At 36.2% G+C, this 20386-nt stretch overlaps 3 protein-coding genes across 5 annotated transcripts; 1 reads left to right on the forward strand and 2 right to left on the reverse strand.

Moving 5' to 3' along the window:
• Positions 1 to 203: 203 nt before the first annotated feature.
• Positions 204 to 2729, forward strand: LOC125190235 (uncharacterized). 3 transcript variants are annotated; one of them, XM_048087482.2, is made up of 2 exons: positions 204 to 2306; positions 2423 to 2729. In XM_048087482.2, the coding sequence occupies exon 1, from the start codon at positions 796 to 798 to the stop codon at positions 2302 to 2304; it is 1509 nt and encodes a 502-aa protein (XP_047943439.1). In that variant the 5' UTR covers positions 204 to 795; the 3' UTR covers positions 2305 to 2306; positions 2423 to 2729. The 3 variants fall into 3 exon arrangements, with proteins under 3 accessions (XP_047943439.1, XP_047943438.1, XP_047943440.1); XM_048087481.2 differs by having other exon boundaries at positions 204 to 353; positions 535 to 2729; XM_048087483.2 differs by having other exon boundaries at positions 205 to 2306; positions 2451 to 2729.
• Positions 2730 to 8232: 5503 nt separating this feature from the next.
• On the reverse strand, positions 8233 to 14399 carry LOC125190781 (inner membrane protein PPF-1, chloroplastic). The gene is made up of 11 exons (XM_048088182.1): positions 14056 to 14399; positions 12872 to 12982; positions 12570 to 12644; positions 11773 to 11833; positions 10870 to 10943; positions 10673 to 10777; positions 10313 to 10420; positions 10114 to 10217; positions 9528 to 9677; positions 9321 to 9447; positions 8233 to 8422 (listed from the first exon to the last, which is right to left on the reverse strand). The coding sequence occupies exons 1-11, from the start codon at positions 14338 to 14340 to the stop codon at positions 8321 to 8323; spliced, it is 1302 nt and encodes a 433-aa protein (XP_047944139.1). The 5' UTR covers positions 14341 to 14399; the 3' UTR covers positions 8233 to 8320.
• A 114-nt stretch (positions 14400 to 14513) lies between these two features.
• Positions 14514 to 18298, reverse strand: LOC125191146 (uncharacterized). Its single transcript, XM_048088629.2, has 11 exons — positions 18083 to 18298; positions 17815 to 17899; positions 17253 to 17446; positions 16949 to 17031; positions 16164 to 16209; positions 16015 to 16071; positions 15851 to 15905; positions 15652 to 15752; positions 15473 to 15536; positions 15240 to 15373; positions 14514 to 14902 (listed from the first exon to the last, which is right to left on the reverse strand). The coding sequence occupies exons 1-11, from the start codon at positions 18158 to 18160 to the stop codon at positions 14726 to 14728; spliced, it is 1074 nt and encodes a 357-aa protein (XP_047944586.1). The 5' UTR covers positions 18161 to 18298; the 3' UTR covers positions 14514 to 14725.
• Between the last annotated feature and the right edge of the window lie 2088 nt (positions 18299 to 20386).

The raw sequence follows: 20386 nt of genomic DNA on the forward strand, positions 1-20386 counted from the left end.
TTTTTCTTTCTACTTTATTAACTTTCTTACTTTTTTCACTTTTACTTTACTAACAAAACTCCATTTCCTTAAATCTCGTGCCTAAAAGTTTGTGGTCGCTTATCTTGAAACGGACCTAGTATCACATATAATAGGACGGGAATACGCCAGAATAATATTTGACCATTTAAAGATTATTAGACGCCAAAATAAAGTATATTTCGATTTATACGGTGAGATTTTAAAAAAAATAAGTGTGTGAGTAGTTGATTTCAATTTCGATTACTGATAATGTTCGTTAAATTCTGGGTGGACATTGTCGAACTCAGAATCTCAGATCTTCAAAATTATTTCTGTGGAATTACAAGCTGAAGGTAATCGTTTGCAATTTTATGTTGTAGCCCTTTTTCCTCTTGGAAATCGTTTCCCCTTCTCGGATAACCCTTCATTTTCCCTGCCCCGTTTGTTTTGCCCTATTCTTTATGCTCATCTGGGAGTCACAGATTCGATCCAATTGATCAAATCCATCAGTACCTTTTTGGAATTTGAGTGCAGAGATTGGATGTGCTCTTTGTAAAAATTAGTGTTGCGGTGATTATGTAGGGGTTCCTTGCTGTGGAACTTCTCCAAAAAGGTGCGGTTTTTTTGTGCTTTTGATTTATTGATTGTATAGAGCTTCCTGACAGTGGAGCTTTTGTATAAAGGTGCGGTCTTTACCCTCTTGACTTGATTTTGGTGGGTGTAAATTGAATTTATTGAGTGTCTGGATATAAAACCTTAATTTGCTGAGCGTAGGAGGGAGGGCAAGGGTAGGAAATGGGGGAAGATTTCTTGACTAGCTTAAGCATTGAGAATTATCCCCCTTCAACATTCTTGTCTATGGATTCAATAGCTACCTGTCACGATGAGTCGGAACGCGACATGAATAGGCAGGTTATTCTTTCCGGGCCACCGGATATTAATCTACCATTGTCTGTGGAGCCAAGCCCTCCTCCGCAGTCGTGGAACCATGACACATTTGATATGCTTGAGGTGGGGTTGGGACACCAAGTTAATGAATCGGATAAGCTGATTGATTTGCCTAAGATTGGGAGGAAGTGTGCCGGCAAGAGATTGGATAGTGTGTGGGGTGCTTGGTTCTTCTTTAGGTTCTATTTCAAGCCTGTTTTGAAAGAGAAGTCCAAGTGCAATGTGGTTTGGGACAACAATGGTGTTTCGGGTTTTGATAAATCTGATCTTGAACTGGATGTATTCCTGGTGCAACATGATATGGAGAATATGTATATGTGGGTTTTTAAGGAGAGGCCCGAAAATGCACTAGGTAAGATGCAGTTAAGAAGCTACATGAATGGCCACTCGCGCCAGGGCCAGCGCCCATTCCCATTTTGTGCTGATAAGGGTTTTGTGCGGTCTCACAAAATGCAGCGGAAGCACTACAGGGGGCTCTCGAATCCCCAGTGTTTGCACGGGATAGAGCTGGTTCCATCGCCCAATCTCATGGGCCTCGATGATGAGGAACAGAAGAAATGGGTGGAGCTAACTGGTAGAGATCTAAACTTTTGCATCCCGCCTGAGGCAAAAGAGTTTAGTTCGTGGAGGACCCTTCCAAATACGGATTTTGAGCTTGAAAGACCATTTTCTCAACTGAAGAACACTGCACAATCACACCCGCCTGCGAAGAAGCTGCTTAACGGGTCGGGTTTGAACTTATCAACTCAACCGTCTAACCATGTTAATGGGAACGGGATTGATCTCTCGTCTTCTTGCAACAAGAAAAGGAAAGAAATCTTCACAAATGGGAATGATGAAGACTGCTGCTTGCCTAATGATCTCAATGGGGATCGACATCAAGATGTAGAGTTTCATCCCGTGGAGCCTCCATGGTTGAATGAGTTTACCGGGGTGGTGAGAAACGTATATGGCCCTGTTACAGCAGCCAAGACTATTTATGAGGACGAGGAAGGATATCTGATTCTAGTTACTCTGCCTTTCACTGATCCTGAAAGGGTGAAAGTGCACTGGTGGAACAATCTCACACACGGTGTGGTGAAGATCTCATCAGTGAGCACAGCATGTATGCCTTTCATCCAAAGGAACGACCGGACATTCAAACTCACTGACCCTGCCCCGGAGCACTGTCCACCGGGAGAGTTCAGACGAGAGATCCCTCTGCCTACACGGATCCCTGATGATGCTAAGCTTGAAGCGTACTTTGACAATAGTGGAACAGTTCTTGAGATCAAAGTGCCTAAACATCGCGTGGGACCAGAGGAACATGAGGTTCTCGTCTGCCTTCGCCCGCCTAATGAATTTGTGTTGTCTTGAAGGTATATTAGTAGATGACACCAACTCGTTAGCATACTGATTGAGTAGGTTTTAATAAGCAGTGGAAGTAGTAATATGCATATTTATATTGATTTTTCAACTTAGCTCTACAATGTAGGGGTTCTCTTAAAAATACCATATTGCAGTATTGGATACGCGCATGGTGTGATTCGCGTGGAGTGCGTATGAGATACGCCACCCGACGAATCCTGAAAAAACGGATCACGTATAGGGTGAGTCCACCTCACTAATCCGGTTCGTTTTGGATGCGTTTTGGGTTTCTTTTTTCCTTTGTTTTCTTGTATTTATGGTCATTTGGGATGGTTTTAACAATTTTACCTTCTGGGATCCTTTTGTAATTTTTTTTTATACAGTATCCTAAACTACTCATGTTATTTGACTCAATTGAAATTTTATTTTAACTATTCTAATTCAAATTTGAAATACAATATTTTGTGTATGGATTTTATGTATAATAGTATATAATAAAATTTCACTTATTTTTATAAATCCTTATTCGTTATTGAGGCTGTGTATGAAATTTGAATCTTGTGCTTTCAAGTTCATTATACTTGGAAATAATTGATGATATTGATTGTAAATTGATGGTCTTGTATCCTTTGTTTATCAAGTGGAGTGCATTAGGATTAGAGTTCCTTGTTATTTAAAACACTTTTGCCTGTTAGTAATACTTAATACGGCTAAACTAGTGTTATTTTTTTAAGAAACTTATAAGAAAATTTGTTACTATTTTTCTGGCTATATGTATTCTTTATTCTCTTCTATATAAATAAGATTTAAATTAGCAGCCTTCATGATCTCATTATTATTTAGATCGGCCATTACAAAAATAGAGAAAAAGAAAACAGATTATCCATTATATTTTAAATGATTGGTTTTACATCAGGAGCAACCAAGCTAATTAATACTCCATTCAGCAAGTGAAAGCATCAACATTAGTCAAAATGAGCTAAAAATGAAATTAAATGTATATTACTAATTTGAGACATTTAACAAAGTTGATCTTAAACTTTGCGTGTAGTCCCTAAAAATGTCATAAACTTTAACAATATCAACAGAATTTTTAACTGTTGTTGACCATGTACAGAAACGACCTTTAATATTTTTGGTCGATGAAATTCTAAATTACAGAAACAATGTTAAGCAAAAACATCACGACTACTTTAATTACCATTCTCCGTGTCTCTCTTACTTTACCATACCATTATTCTCTTATCTCATATTTTACCAAATTTGTCTTAATTCCAGTGTCATACCCATTGCCTAAATTTTTATTGGACGGAGGGAGCGATAAGATAATACTCCATTTGTCCTGTAAAAATATGCATTTTTGATTGAGTGCATGTTTTAATGCACAATTAGTAAAATGAGAGAGATAGAAAGAAAAAGTCATTAGAATATTGTTAGTGGAGAATAGGTCATACCTTAATAGAGAGAAAAAAGTTTCTAATATTAAAAAATGCATATTTTTATGGAACATACTAAAATGGAAAGAGTATATACTCACAGTGAGACGAAGAGAGTACCATTTAGATTAAATTAGTTTAAGCTCAATAGATCAAAAACTAAAATAATATTTGTATAATTTGTCATTATGTTGTCCATATCCTTATTTAATTTGTTTAATCTCGACGATTTCTCGAGTGGTCGCATCACTATTAAAGCAAAAGAGGTGATTACAAAAAAGGTAGGTGCAGGTGCCCACGTCGGGTATAGGTGTACCCGCACGAGGGGTCAGGTGCGATGGGTATTTTTCCTCCTAAATCTGGTATTGATACTCAGTTTTTGGGTGCGGATACCCGTTTCAATATCCCACTATTTACGGTGATGAATAAACCTGTTGAACATTTAAATATAGCTACTACAGTAATGGGTTGATACGAGCTGGAACTAATAATCACGGGTTAATTATTTTCTAATATAGGTATCAAACAAGAGATTGGATTTAATAGGATAGGACCATATTGTTGGATTGCAAAGCCGACATGGGATGTATTTGTAACCCAACACTTATATATGTTAGAACCGATTAGGAGGGCCTTTATAATCACATTTGAATTAGGGACTAGGCAAATAGTCTAAATTTATAATACTACTGTAATAATTGTCTTTTACAAGTTCTAACACAATTTTTTGGTTTCCAAAGTGACCTGGTCGAACAGAATTAGTCGAACTTCGTCAAAGGCGGTTTGGCACACCCGCAGTCAAATCAAAAAAGAAAATTGAAGGCATTTTAATTTAAGACTAGGCGCATACTCTAAATTTTTATAATCATACCTGAGTTGTCTGGTGTTTGTTAAGGTTTTGTTGTCAGATCACTCTTAACAAATTCTTCATATGGAGAAACACCTATGAGTTATGACAATGTCTAGCAAGTATAGTTCATTACTTGATTTAAATAAATTGAATGTCGGCACGCCTGCTAATAATTATATACTCCACACATAATTTGTCAGTAAAATTAACTGTTTTTTTAACTGCGCAAACCGACAAAAGGCGTTAATTAGGGGCATCGACAATTGAGGTAGTAGGGAATATAGGGATAGACTTGCTCTCTTATTCCAGAAAGAGAGTAGGTTACTAGGTTCATTCCACTAATATGTTAGAAATTGGCATCTGGTGAATTGCCTGTCCCTTTAATCACATTCACAATCATATACAAGTACAAATATAAGATGGTGAAAATTCAAACTCCAACCAACTTGTTACCTATTTAAATTTGAGCACTACATATAGATGTCCAGAAAATAAACATATTCCCCACCTCCACTCCATGCAAAACCACTCCATTCAATGATGGCCTTGATTGACTTCAACTCCAGATTATGATGAGGGTGAAGAAGTCAACTCACAATGAGAACAAAAAAAACCACAGATTTCTCCCACCAACAATTCTCATTATTCTCTCTACTTTGCTTTTATATCTCACTTCATAATTTCTACACCTCCTTCATTTCCCGCACTGCAAGCTTAAGATGAAAACACTACACACTTTATTTCCTTTTCTCCTTCTATCTATCCTACTGCTTGCATTTCAACACCACTATGCTAATTCCGCCACATTTCAAGAAACAACAAAAGGTAAGCTTGATTTTCACACCATCCAAAGCAAACCAGTGATTCCAGTTCTAACAAGAGCTACTACCTATCATATATATGCTGTAGGGAATTTAAAGATCGCAACTGCTGCATTTGACACAGAGGGTAAGAGTCAGGAAGACAAGGTAAGCACATTAGAAGAATCATTTTCCTCAACTCCGATACCTGTTTGATATGTTAACAGCGATGAAAGTGTGCTCATTTCTGTGAACAGACAAACAGAAAGGAGGCATATGAGCAGAAGGTCCGAAAGACACCATCCGGACCCAGCCCAGTTGGAAATAACCGTCCACCATCAAAGGCCTGAAGAAATGCACAACTCTTGTATGTAGGCCAAGTATTTCCTTTTAGCTATTCGGGGGTTACCAATAATTTTTTCGATCTTATGACCATAGTAATTTGTAATATGATTCAAGTTCTCGGATGATTCAGTTCAGCTTATTTCAGTTTGTGGCCAACTACTATATAAAGCCAATCATAACTATGATCAGAAACTTCACTCAATCACCTAGAGTTGGTGGACACTTATTATTTGGTCTTACTTCCAAGATAATAATGCTGCTAACGAGGCAGGAACTCTCAGAATGGAGTTCATCGATTAACATAGTTAGTCTCGTGAAGCAAGCTCAAAAGTTTAATGAGTTACCAAGGAAGGTCTTGCAGTTTTCGGCTCAAAAGCACGTGAGCTTATATGTTTATTGTTACAACTTAGGATCCTATTCAAGCTCTACTTGTTTGTTGCTTCAAGCTTTGTATCACTGATAAGTGGATTACACTTGAAACAATCAAGCTCAAACTCAATTTTATGCTCAAAAATTGAAGCTAGGCTCATTGAGCTTGAAAATGAGTCAACTAACGAATGAGCTCATGGACATAAAAATCTGAGGTGAGTCAAGTTCAAGTTTAAGCTGAGATTCAGCCCAGAACTGCATAGAAAGCTACACGGTGGTTTTCGAATTTTCGGTGTAGTTGGTTTAAAGAATAGAGGTATTATAGTCACTTTCCATTTGACATAGCTGGTGCATCTTTCAACAACCAAATTGATGTTTCTCCGAGTGTAAAACTCCTTCAGAAGCTATCAAGATGCTTAAATGTTGGATTCAAAATTTAAGGGGAGACAGAGTTATTAGCTTCTTTAGTGAAGTTTTGTCACTGTAAGTTCTATATGTTTCTTAGGGTTAATTTTTAAAGTTTGACCAATTTAGCAGAAAACTTCAAAATCATAAATACCTCCCTCCCCCCAATACGGAATAACACACTTGTGATTTATTTTTCAGATAGAATATGATAATAAAACCATTAGACTTTGCAAGTTACCCTCGTTTCAATTTTAAAACAACACATCAGTATCACTTTATAAATTCCAGAAATCTTGTACTACCATATTCAAGAGTTCCTGAGGTTTACTAAATATATTTACTTTATAGGATGCTGAGAGCTTATAAGCTGTGCCTATATACAGGGAACCTTTAGGAGCTTATAACTTCCAAAATAAGCCAGCATATCAAAAAGTTCATTGGAAATGTTGTACGCAATATATAGGCTTAATCATACTCCCTCCGTCACACCATCATCGAGGCGCTTCATTTCTGCACTCGTTTTGGAAAAATGATAATAAAATAGTTAAAATAGATCAAATGTAAAGTAAGAAATAACATGATGTAGATAAGATTCTTCTCTACAATATTCTCTCTCTCACTTTTCATTATATCCACTTTAACTATTTTATACTCTCTCCGTCCCAAGGTAGTTGGACCATTTTTTTTGTGCACCGGATTTAAGAAATTGATGTGTTAAGGTTAAAGTGGAGAAAGTAAAGTAAGAGTGGAAATAAAATAAGAGAGATGAAGAGAAGGTGAATTATGAGAGAAAATAAAGTTTTTGCCAAAAAAAAAAAGAAATGACTCGACTACCTAGGGATAACCCAAAAAAGAATATAACTCAATTATCTTGGGACGGAGGGAATACTATTTTTCCAAAACGAGTGCAAAAATGAAGCATCTCGCTTATGGTGGGATGGGGGGAGTATTATGTTAAGTTACCAAAAATTTTTTGGAAAGAGAACATGTGAGTCTCAAGTATGTTGGGAAGAAAACATGTGAGTCCCAAGTATGTTGGGAAGAGAATAACATTTACAATGTAGAATTTCAATGAGTATAGTTCCTAGGTATATTTATATCTAGAGTCCTATAAATACCTATATAGAATTTATCTCAATGCACAATTCAAATTAATCAAATTGTAGTCTTCAAGAGTTCTTCAGTTTTATTTTCCACATTTTACTTTTCAACAAAATTATTGTATTCATATTAGCATAAGTTTTGTCGTTCTAGTTATATTCAAATTCCAAAAAGTGTAGTTGCAGAATCTATTTTTTATTAAGCTCCAAAATAATCCTATAATTCCTATCACCTTATAGAACATTTAAGATTATTCTATAAGCTTATATGCATTTACAGAATAAGAATAGCAAGCAAAAAATCCCAGCGGTGCCTGAGAGGGAATGAAGGATAACACTGTAGAATTCTGGCTTTTAACATTATGATCTTGAGTCAGAGAAGTTGTACAAATCTACTATCTTAGATTCTTAGGCCACATTGTCAGAAGTATAATCTTCCTAGGAAAAACAATGTCACGGTTCTCTTCTAGTCAGATAAGGAAATGAAATACTTTTCATGATTCTGTAACCCCAACTTCTGATATACACTTCTACACTTGACAGGCTGAATGACCAGTTCAAATTGCAAGGTATAACCAATCTCAACCTAAAAAAATCTGATGTTGATGATATCGTGAACCTTAAAACTATTTGCAGGAAAGAAAATGGCCACTATATATTAATTTGATATTTCAACAAATATACAACGTTCATTGTAACTACAAAATTTCATAGGAGTCATACCGCACGCTTCCGTTTTGATCGCTTACTTCTCTTAGGCCCTGAAGGAACTGTTTTTGCATTACTAGACGAATATGCCTCTTCAAGAACTTCCTTATCCTGATATAGAAACCAAGAGGTACTCTAACTTAATTCATCTTACAAAAGATAGCATGGATAGATGGATAAGTCATGACATGATGTTATCTCAAATGGTATATATAACCCCTAGTCCCTACTGTAAAACCTAATAGCTTTGCTAAAATATAAACACATTTTTCCTATTAAAAGGAAATATAAATGTATACAACTTGGTCTGAAAGAGTGATGTTTGAAAACTAAAGGTTTTACTTCAATATGTAAAAATGATAATTTGAAGTGAATATCTACATTAAGAAATGGAAAGTTATTGATGGACATTCCAAACAAGAACTATGAAGTTATTATCACACGCGTGGTGCATTTTTTAAAAAAGTTCTTTATCATTCTCTTCAAATAAAAAATTGTTAGGCACGGATTATATCAGGTGCATATTCAAGAATAATTTTCAAGAAAGTCATCCCCAACTACTGAAACTGGCAAGCATGGAATGATGATCAAAATTAAAGAACTAGTAGAAGGTGAATGTTTTGTTAACACTCTCTGACCAAAAAGATGCTAGAAGGGGGAACAAAGAGTGTTAGGATAAATCCCCCTCCAGAGCAACTTTTAGTTGTTTGGGTAACATAAGAGCAGAGCACAGATTTCCTTTCCAAGTGAAAAGTAAAGTTATGGAACACATTTTGACACTACAAGACAACTCAAAAGAAATTTAGGCCCTTCTTAAGGTGATGGAATGGAATGAAGATACGAATGAAATGACAATTATTTTGCAGTTCCTTTGCATTTTCATTCTGTTCCCTCCTTCATTCTATTGTATTAAAAATGAATAGAATGGAAATAGGAATCACATTCCATTCCATCATACCAAGAAGGGCCTTGGGAGTTTATCTCATGTGAATAATGAGCTAAAATGTACCTTTGGTTCAGTATCATTGTTTGAGTCATCTTCAGACTCAGGATCAGCTGGGTCCGAAACCTGGACAGCATCTGCGGGCAGAGCACTAAGTTTTTGTTTCTTCTCTTCCTCTTTAAGCTGCTTGAATCTGTTTCAGGAATAATTCTAGTTATGGTCTGAAGGGCATTGAAAAGGATAGCAATAGAAATTATTGAATCAAAAACCCACCTTTCGCCCGTTCGTTCTGGCTGAGAACCTGACCGTTTTGCACGTCCTGCACTAATTATCCCACTGGCATTTTCAGCAACAACAGGCTTTGCACCTCCCAATTTCCGTAGCCAAACTTGCTGTGCTGTGCTAAGCACATTATTCGTGAACCTAAATCATAAAACAACTTAAGTGGTTAGCTTTAAGTTTAACAGTAACATAGATTGTCACATAAATGCCATACATACAGTATCCATATGAATCATTCAGGTTTATGGCTGTCGGATAAAACCACGACTGCAGTTTTTGACGAACCAAACTTAGAGCATAATCCTTGGCTTGCTGATAAATATTACAGAATACTTTATAGTAACCTAAAGTATTGTGTATTGCCAATTTCGTCACTCATTCTACAATTTATCAAGCATACAATATTGATAGAATTCTGTGGATGTATTAAGATTTTTTATTGCCTCGGATGCTTATAAGTTAAGGATAGATCTTAGTATGCATTATCAAATGCATGACAGTCAAACTTGTAACGCTAGGTATACACTTGAGAAGATATGCATCCCGTGAAATATAACTAAAAGATAATGAAAATTACCAGTATATTGACAATCCAGATGGAACTGACAATGAAAAGTAGCCAATCATGAGGGGCAAAAACTTTAATACAAGAAGTGTGTTCTTTTGACTTGGATCATCTGTCTACCAGAAGAGGATTAAGGTATCAGTGCAATGTTGCAAGAGAAATGATTCAGGTATAGGAGAAAGAGAGAGAAGAGAACTATATGGAAACCTACTTGTGGAGGCTTCATTATTTCCATCGAGACATACTGTGATACAACAAGAAGAACAGGTAAAACAAGGTAAGCTGCAGTGTCATGCCAACCAAGTGGTGGATGTCCATCCTGCAAAATGTAATGGAGAATGCATGTTAACCATTTATTTGAATACACCATGATAACCGATATTCCACTGGTAGAAAAAAATTTCAGGAAAAATAAACAATGCTAGTGAGACCAACTAAACCTCCATCCTATCATATGGGTTTAAGCTAGGACATGTATTGCTATCATGTTTGATGGAGATACATGCATTCAAGTATAGCACTAACTTTTGCAATTTTTATCCAAGTCCTTTTATTGCTAAATTTCAATTACCACAAATGGGAACAGCCAGGAAATTCCTGCTCCGCTTTGTCGAGCAGCTATTGTTGTGGGCCCTCCCAAAGAGGGAATCCAAAAGAACCCTTCAGTCAGCAATCCCTGTGTAGCATTAAAGTGCAAGAGGAATAAGAGAACAGTTAACAGACCAAGCGATGTTAAATATGCCATCCTATCAACCAGCTTCTTGTTACCTCATTTGCCACATTTGAAAGAGCTTGATATAAACCTATCCATACTGGTATTGTAGCCAAGGTTGGGAAACATCCTGGTGATAATCATTTCACAAGGGAAAAACAACAATCTGTTAGAACAACACTGAGTAGCAAAAATCATAAAAGCAATAATGAGATTCACAACTAAAATGGAGCAGTTTTTGGTCAACACTTAGTGAAAAGTTGGAATGGTAAAGAGTTGTGGATAATAAACAATTAACATTTTAATAAACTTGTTTGTAACACAAACGAAATACTTCATTCACCAAGAGTCTGGGTGGAACATCAATAGTACAAAAAAGATGCCTGTGACTCCAAAGTACATTATCATCTAGGATTGCGGAAATTTACGGCATGACTAGAAATGACAAGATAATTTAGGTTCATTAAATAAAAGGACTAAAACGCCTTCAGCAAAAATTATATTTCCAAACAACCTCAATGACCACATCAGTTAAGGGTAAAACAGTCATTTTTCTACTGGATTTGATAAAACTAAATAAATTGATTGACTTGGAGACATTAAGAATGCCCATGAGTGGTCAGAAGAGATACTATTTGTACCCAAAATGCTATAGAGGTGTGTGTATCTGTCAATTATACAGCATCTAGAATGCCCATGAGTGGTCAGAAGAGATACTATTTGTACCCAAAATGCTATAGAGGTGTGTGTATCTGTCAATTATGCAGCATCAAGCTAATATAAAAAATTAAATAAATTGATTGACTTGGAGACATTAAGAATGCCCATGAGTGGTCAGAAGAGATACTATTTGTACCCAAAATGCTATAGAGGTGTGTGTATCTGTCAATTATGCAGCATCAAGCAATATAAAAAATTATAATAGAAGGAAAATCAAACTGACTCATTAAAAACTATACCTGCTAGAGGATTGACCCCTGCCTGTTTGTATAGACGAGAAGTTTCGAGTTGTATTCTTTCCTGAAAATTTCACTACATTAGATTTTAGTTCACCAAGGCAAGGTGGCAGGTGGCAGGTGGCAAGAATCCATAGTAATTTTTTTTTTGTTTCAATGACTCAAAATATAAGCATAAGAGACCAGACTACAAAGCAAGATTGCTTACAGTTCTAAGTCAATCTCAAGTTCTCAACCACAGCCAACACCATAGCAATGGTGAGGTGAATAATGTTGTGTTGATCATGTTATAGGATTGATTAAAGCAGTTATACCTTTTCATGAGATGGCCTCTCAGCAGATTCAGATACATCTATTTTTTTATCTACAGATCGCATGACTATTAATTTAAAGTGTTCCAACCACCATGACAAAATGTACAGATATGCTGAGAACCGAAAGTTGAATGCATGGTAACAGGAAGAGAGTAAATCCATCCATCAGCAATGTTCAAGACAATTCTATATATGCACTAATTCCAATATGTTCCGCGAGGGTAACTGAGCAAAAATACACTTTATTACTAATGGACTAACATAGAAGTCCGTTGATGATATTTCATGTGAAAGGATTTTTCAAGCATATGAATTACATGAAGCCTCAAATCCCACCAAATACTACTAAATTGTGTCTCACCATCATGCCAGTTAAGACTTAGATTGTAAATGAACTCAAAGAACAATTATAAGTTGACACACATATATTACAATTTACAAAAAAACAACATGAGTTGTATGGGAAAAACAGTTAAAGATGCTCGCCTGATTTCCACCATATCTTTGTTGGATTGATTTGATCTTTGGCTGAAGATTCTGCATTGCTAGTGTAGACTCAACCTTACATAGAAAGAAATGCACATTACTCCACAGATACCATCTAGCTAGTAAGAGACATTTATCAAAAGGAAATAATATGAATAAGGATAAAATGGGAACAGGTGATAATTATACAAAAAAAGGAAATTCAGCCTTGATAAAGAAAGAAATACGAGCAGGCAAGGCAAATATTAGTGGTACACAGAACATGTCTCATATTTCAAATAGTTGCTGAAGCAACATATAACCTGTTGCTTGGTCAAAGGGAGTGTGGCGACTTTAACAAAAACGGTGAGCAATATTATGGCAAATCCATATGCGTATGGCACATGAACAGTTGTAAGTCCATCCTTCAGAATCTGCCATGATAAAAGCCAGTCGTTAGTCAAAAATGCTAGCGCATTTATCACGAATCTTTGATAATAATCTTAAACTACCAGAATCCTACTGACTTTGTTCGAATGATAATCAATGTTTATGATTACCAAACCTGGGATAATTCCTTGCAGGACATCTTATTCCTAATTTACTCACTTTATGCATGTCTAAAATCATTTTTATCTGTAAAACTGATTTATTTAAAGGTCATCATCCTTTATTCATAAAAAGATTTCACGTCACTAAATAAATAATGAGGACCTACAAGTATGATCTCAGGATGCATACAAGAACTGGAATCAGAACAGCACCAATTAGAAACGAAAAAGAAGTTTTAGTGTAACTAGCTGCCCACACTATCAAAATAATTGTATCTGCTAATAACGTACAAATGTGAAGAAATTATTGAATTTCTTCCGTAATTCCTTCCGAAGCTGCCAGCTTATTAATGCGAGTTCCTCTTCATAGTCCATATCAAGTTAAAGATGGCATCATGTGGATGTGGAAATTGGTTGTTAAACTCTAGCCAGGAAATGACCTCATGTGACATGAAAAAACCCAGTCTAATAAATACCAAAATGCCCCCTTTATATAAATAGTGCAAAGAATAAGAAAAGAGAATGACCTTCTTGAAGCCAGTGAAAGGTCTCAATTAATTTTCCCTCTTCTGTTCAGGATTTGCACCCTAATAGAGTTGTACTAAAACAGCCATTTTCATTATCTTAGGAGACGACAAAAAGGCCCCAATTATGTTCAGGGTGGGTTTATAACTACCTATTCTGCAGTATTATAGACTTCAGTTCTTTCTCAACCTTTTCCTACTGTATTTTTTTCATAACATTAATTAGATTTAAGTATACTTGAGCTTCCAGTAGAAGGCAGTTGCTTATGTTGATATTAGAAAGCAATTCGTGCAAAAGAAATTTTATCGAGATGACCTCTTTAAGTATTGTACTCCATGAAGTATTGAAAGGAAACTACACATAAATCAAATCTAAATTCCGCGTACTCACTTAACAGACTCGACCCAGACGACTTGTAAACGATCATTTACCTTGAGCACAACTTCCATGGCGTCCGAGATAAATCCGAACCATCCTCCGTTCTTCTGGACGGCAGCAGTAGCCGAGTCCGTCGGGGCAACGGCAGCATCAGCAATTGTGTAGAGCAAGCTCTCAGCTCTCTGAACAATCGCAGCGAAGTGAACAGCGTGGTCGATTGGCGGCAGCTGGTGGAGGCTGAAGTTCACTCCGGTGCTGATGCGCCTGGTTCCATGGCGGGAAATAGAGGGAAGCCGAGTTCCGAAGAAAGACGGGGAAGAAATCAGGATCCTCGCCATGGGGAATTGGAAGAGGAAAAAGGAAACTAATTTTTGTGGATAGCTGAGTTCATGAACGTATGTTTGGAGTGTTATCCGTTAATGCTACCTCTAATTTCCTACGCCGAGGGCGTTTTGGTCTTTCCACACCCTTGGATATTCATTCAACTTTTATTCAACTTGAATACATAAAATATCATGAAAAACCACAATTGAAAATCTCAATTATGTGAAGATTCTTCCAAATAATATCTAGTAACATAGTAGTTAATACATAACATAATACTCTAGCTAGAATTGTCTCAATGAAAAAACTATTTTGATTACAGAAACATATAGTAGTATTACAGAATACAACTCTTCTGATGAAAGATTAGTGTTACATGATAGCTACCCATCCACACATCTAGTTTGGTCGCCTTGGTTTTATCAGGTTTTCCCATCTAGAAAACAGCAACCTCCACACGGAATACACCACAGCTTGTATACAAGAAACTACAAAGTTCCAACAAGACGAGGGCCAGTACCACGGATACAGCAACCGGAAAAACAGACTTATTAGATGTCGAGGGTATCTGCCAACCTGCAATACAGAAGAAAAACAGCAGCGTCAAATAACAGATTATTGCTGAGAAATGAAATCCAAGGTAAAGTGATATGGGCACAATTCATTGCAACAAAAAATGAGCATGATATGCATCAGGTCATTGCAGCAAAAACTTAATATTTATCTCCCAAGATAACCTCGTTTCAAAGTCTCTAATATCATACAGATTTAAAAGATCAAGCAGTAAATTAGAGTTTCCTTAATGACATGCATAAGGAAGCAACAGAGAGGGTGAGAGGGTGGTGTATCCAGATTCTGCTAGCCATAAGCAACACATATACATCATCAACTAGCAGGGATTCAATTCACTCACAGGGAAAAGAAAATCTAAAGCGTCCCATGCAGCATGACGAACAGCTCTTGTTGGATACATAGGACCACCGGGAGATGTGAAGCTATAGAGACAAGTTTTCAATTTTGTACTAGTTGCCATTCGAAATTCTACACCTGTAGAGTTTACAAATATGGGGCCGTCACATCTAACAGATCCAAAATTATTCAATCAAGTTACAGTGACATCGCCAGCCAGATATGATACTTATGTACCTTGGAGAGCTTTAATTTGAGTGAGGTAGTGCAGAAGTACAGGCTCCACCTTTAACTTCTGAAGCTGATAAAAGAACGTAAATTTAACAGAATGGAAAATAGTAAGCAATCTGGTATCATTATCAAGATAACAATTACAACTAACTATGGAACAAATGTAAACGTCTGCCATTAGTTACCTGATCAGCTAGCTCAGTGATAAATATATCAGGGCCGCTACCAACCAAGAAAGCATTGGGGTAATCAGGAAACTGCTTCAAAAAGCTTTGAAGCTGGTCAACTATAAAGTTCACAATCAAGTCCTGTTTAAGAAATAACGAAAATGGAACCTACAACTCTAAACAAGCTTATTTGCTAAATGCTAAAAGGTCTACAAACCTGCATCGTAGAAAAAAATGAATCTTGAGAGGAGAAGAAACAGGTTTCGCTGAGCCTAATGATAATAAAAGCACAAAAAGTAAATTGTGAATTTGATATATTAATACAAGTTTGAACTAAAAAACAAATAATAGAACTGAAAGATGTATGATAAAATTCTAGACCTGTATGGGGAGTTTCTTCAATCTCTCTGACTGTATAGCAACTTCTTCAAGCAGATACTACAATCATTTGAAAGTGTAAGAACCTAAAGTATGGTAGAGAGGTTAAGATGTAATAAAAGCCAATTACAACTTTGCCTATATATGCTCACCTTAAATAAACTCTGGAAACGACGTGTATTTGTTTGGATGTCAATCCTGTAATTAATAAGAAAAGTTCCCTTGTGAAATTTCTAACGGGCAGAATTATAAGAAACATAAAGGAGTAGAGGTCAGTGGCTTCCCTTATCTCTCTTGGATTTCTTCACTTATTTTGTTTTTCTTTTCTTTTTTTTTGGGGGGGGGGGGAGTTGGAAAGACTTCATACACAACATATTATACATGCAAATCTGACATGATGTGGGTAAGCCCACTCCAGTCTCTCAAAATATACAAGGAAATATCAACCTGGAATAGTAAGGAAAGTTTTGCTCACCAGTCCAACTGGCCAGCTACACTAGGCATTCTAATTTCCTACCACATGTCATCATAGATCCACATATAACTAGGTTTTCAGTACAAGGCAAGGCACTACATAGGCCCATACATATAGGAAGAACAGGGGGACTCAAAACAGCCACACGGCACCACATAGTGCATCACCATACACATGTGGGTCTATCAACCTTGTTCTTTCTTTCCCCATCTCTTATATTCTTGTGGTAGGGCTTTCATTTTGCAATTATATTAGTATAGCGCACCAAGCACCGTATAGAGTGCACCATATAAATATTTGCTATTTACAAGGAAATAAAAATGTCTAAGTCATTTCACTACATACATGATGAAGCTAAAGAATGGATCGACTGAAATGGTATTGCAATCTAGATAATCAGTTACATTATCCAGTTGAAATATGGTATCACCGTTTAACTTGTAATATGTAAAATTTTCTTACCAGAAGACATTTGTAGCACCTTGGACAAGAGCAGAAGAGTACCGCAGCAGGACCTCAGGACTATCAAGCTGAACCTCAAACAGCTACAGTATGAAGTGTGTGTTAGGATATTGGAAAGAACAATGAAATAATCAACAGGAAAAGCAGTAACTAGGATAGGGAAAGTTTCTGTAGAATATGAAGGCGAGAGAGGAATATCATAGTACATCCACAAAAACACAAGTGGGAATGTGGGATGCTTATATCTCTATCTACACGCTTAAACAGCTGACATGTAAGGTACCTCCACACTAACAAGACTTACCCATTTGTGGAACAGCAAAGCGAAAATATTAGATGCAAATGACTGGCTCCAAAGTTGCACAATCAAATCAAGGATTGATTTCCCACTCTCAGGCGTGCTAATGAAATGATCAGAAAGCACGTCATAAAAGCATAAAGGGCCTCCATACCCATCATCAGCCACAGAAATGGCACCCTCCTCGCCAAAAATTATATCTGTTTCAATAAAGAGCGGAGAAATGTATCACACCATATAACCAATAGGCCTAAAAGTTTTACCAGGAGAACCTGCTGATCTTCTCTTGAACCATGTGCATAAATACAAGATGAAAACAATTGAGCCAGAAATAGAAATTAGTTCTTGTGTAGGACAAAACTCTATGGATTAGAGGCTGCTTTAGGATGGTTACTAATCTATGTAGTAATTCGGAAAGATCCTATTCACCTCCAATTGCCATCAACTGCCAAAGAGCTATTACATGCGCCTGCTATGTTTATGCATCTCTCATCTCGCGGTGTCCCTCCATCCGCCAGAAAAGAAAAAAAAAATCCAAAAACATGTGCCTGAAAAATAAGTGAATCACCTTTTGCGCGATCATCTACCTCGAGAGCTACGTCCGCAAACAACTCTTGCAACAAATTTCGCCTCTGCGTTGCCGAAGCTAACGCCTATCAACAACAACCAAGGAAAAATATCAATCGCCGGAAACCACTGCCAATTCATGATATCTAAAATGCATATTGCCATATTGGATAAGGTTGAAGGGGACCGAAAGGGGGAAATTCCTCGAAAAAGAAAAAAATGATATAGAAACGGAGAAGAATCGAATTGAGAGATTGGAGAGTACGTACACGTTGAAGCTTCTTCTCAATCTCAACGGCGAGCGCGTTGAGATAAGCGGAGCCGCGAGCCGTTGACGCCGGTGGCATTCTGATCGCTCCGATTGCTTACCGATCATTTGAGAAGGAAAAATAATTTTGGTGCCTCAATAGATGCGTGTATATATAGTTGAACACACAATTTTTACGGCATCGCTTTGATTTCACCAAATTTGGAGGTAAATTAACGTATCTTCTTTCCACGAGAGGTGAAATCATGCACATCCAATTCTATTTTTATTCGTTTAAATTATTGTAACGAAGCTGAGTCAGCATATAGATTAATCCACGTGTCCCACACGCTATATAATTGAATTATTGAATAACTGGTCATAATCAATTGTACTAACTCTAAAACTAGCTTATTAAACTCAAATTTAAGTTATGCATTGTAAATTTATAAGACACACAATGTCATTTAAGAAAAATAAGATTAGAATATCATACGTGAGCTTATGTATAGTAAATGTCAAAAAATCCACAGATTAATACGCAATCTAGTGACTGAATATACTGATTTAAGTCCTACTTATAACCGATTATTGACATAACGATATTGTTGCACTTTTGAGATTTGTTGGATTTTGTTTGATATATTAATTCCTTTTATACATTTCGAAACGAATCACTGAAGAAATAACGATGTACTTCAATGGAGTACAATTTAATTTTATCTATTTGCATAATGCGCCGATTCAATTTAAAATTAAATAATATAGGAAATTATTTTTTTTAGTTATGGAATAATCGACAATGTTGTAAATTCATATGAATAATATATCACAGTGAAGTATAGAAAATGACATCGATGTATTGTTACAATGCAGTCGATTTTTACAAAACTTTAATGTCACATGTCACTTTTAATAATAATGGTCGATTCTTAAAAATCTAAAAAGAAATCTTAATATATCAAATTAAAGATAATTTTTTGCAAAACACATTCTTAGGTCCTTATATTTTAATTAAAATGTTCATTAGGTCCACGTACAACTTTTTCGTTTTAATAAGTCCTTATACTTTTTTCATAAATTTCATCACATCCTCGTACAATTTTTTCGTTTTAGTAGGTTCTTATACTTTGATTATAACTTTTATTAGGTCCTTATATAATTTTTTATTTTATCATAATTTTTTACTTTTATCTTAGATAATAATTTATATTTTATTAAATTTAATGAAACTTCTAATTTTATTATTTAACTTATCTTATAATTATAAATCTTTAGGGAAACATATGTTTCAATATAAATATAAATAATCAATTGAGAATTCGGATAGTTATTCTAAAAAAAAAAAAATACTTCAATTTTAATCTTCAATTATTACAGTTAATCTTTTTATTATTCTCTACAACTTATTGAGATTATTGGATAACAAGATGATATTATCTTTATAGACTATGCTAAGTTAAATAATGGAATATTAAAAAGTTCATTAAGTTTAATAAATTTAGATTATTATCCAAGATAAATGTAAAAAAGTCCCTAAAATAAAAGATTGTACAAGGACCTAATGAAAGTTATGATAAAAGTATAAGGACCTGCTAAAATGATTAATTGTACGAGGACCTGATAAAAATATTGCAAAAAGTATAAGGACCTATTAAAACGAAAAAATTGTACAAGGACCTAATGAACATTTTCACTAAAGTATAAGGACCTAAGAATGTATTTTGTCATAATTTTACAATGATTCTAAGAGCATCCACAATAGGGGCGGCGCGGCAGCCGCCTCGATCGCGGCTAAGCCGCGTCTGTCTATTGTGGTGGAAGCGGCCGCCCCGGAGGTAGACGGCTTTTGTGGGGCGGAAGGGCTTTCACCCCGAAAGCGCCGAGGACGAGCCGGAGGAGAGAGAAAAGCGGCGGCCGCCACGGCTATCTATTGCACGGCGAAACCGCCGCGGCGATCGCCGATTTCCAAATTTTTTTTTTCTTTAAATTTCGAATTTTTAATTGTTTTTATTATAAATATTCATCTCATTTTCATCTTCTCTCCACACACATCTTCACACCCATTTCACTTTCTATCCAATTTTTCTATCTCTAAAAATTTTTGGATTTCCATTGCTATTTATGGATGATTTGTGGAATGAAGCATGGGATTCTTTGATTCAAGAGGTGCAGAGGGAAGCCGACGAGGAGGATGAGGCGGCGGAATTGGAGGCGGAATTGGCGGCGGCGGCGATCCCTCGTGAGATTCGTCATCGTCGGACAATCCCACGAGACCATGTCGGAGCGGCTGAGCGGCTTATGGCAGACTACTTTAGCGCTAACC

Source organism: Salvia hispanica, chromosome 5, assembly GCF_029641045.1.
Source record: "Salvia hispanica isolate PSC_SH4W2 chromosome 5, Shi_PSC_v1, whole genome shotgun sequence".
NCBI lineage: Eukaryota > Viridiplantae > Streptophyta > Magnoliopsida > Lamiales > Lamiaceae > Salvia > Salvia hispanica.

Bases quoted from the DNA above. Each gene is read 5' to 3' on its own strand.
- LOC125190235 (XM_048087482.2), top strand. From the start codon at position 796: ATGGGGGAAGATTTCTTGACTAGCTTAAGCATTGAGAATTATCCCCCT.
- LOC125190781 (XM_048088182.1), bottom strand. From the start codon at position 14,340: ATGGCGAGGATCCTGATTTCTTCCCCGTCTTTCTTCGGAACTCGGCTT. The intron at 10,218-10,312 runs GTAGGTTTCCAT...CTCTTCTGGTAG, and splicing joins AAATAATGAAGCCTCCACAA to ACAGATGATCCAAGTCAAAA. The intron at 9,678-10,113 runs GTAATTTTCATT...TTTATGATTTAG, and splicing joins TCTGGATTGTCAATATACTG to GTTCACGAATAATGTGCTTA.
- LOC125191146 (XM_048088629.2), bottom strand. From the start codon at position 18,160: ATGCCACCGGCGTCAACGGCTCGCGGCTCCGCTTATCTCAACGCGCTC. The intron at 16,072-16,163 runs GTGAGCATATAT...AAATGATTGTAG, and splicing joins GTTTCCAGAGTTTATTTAAG to TATCTGCTTGAAGAAGTTGC. The intron at 14,903-15,239 runs GTGAGTGAATTG...TCTGTATTGCAG, and splicing joins CTTTAGATTTTCTTTTCCCT to GTTGGCAGATACCCTCGACA.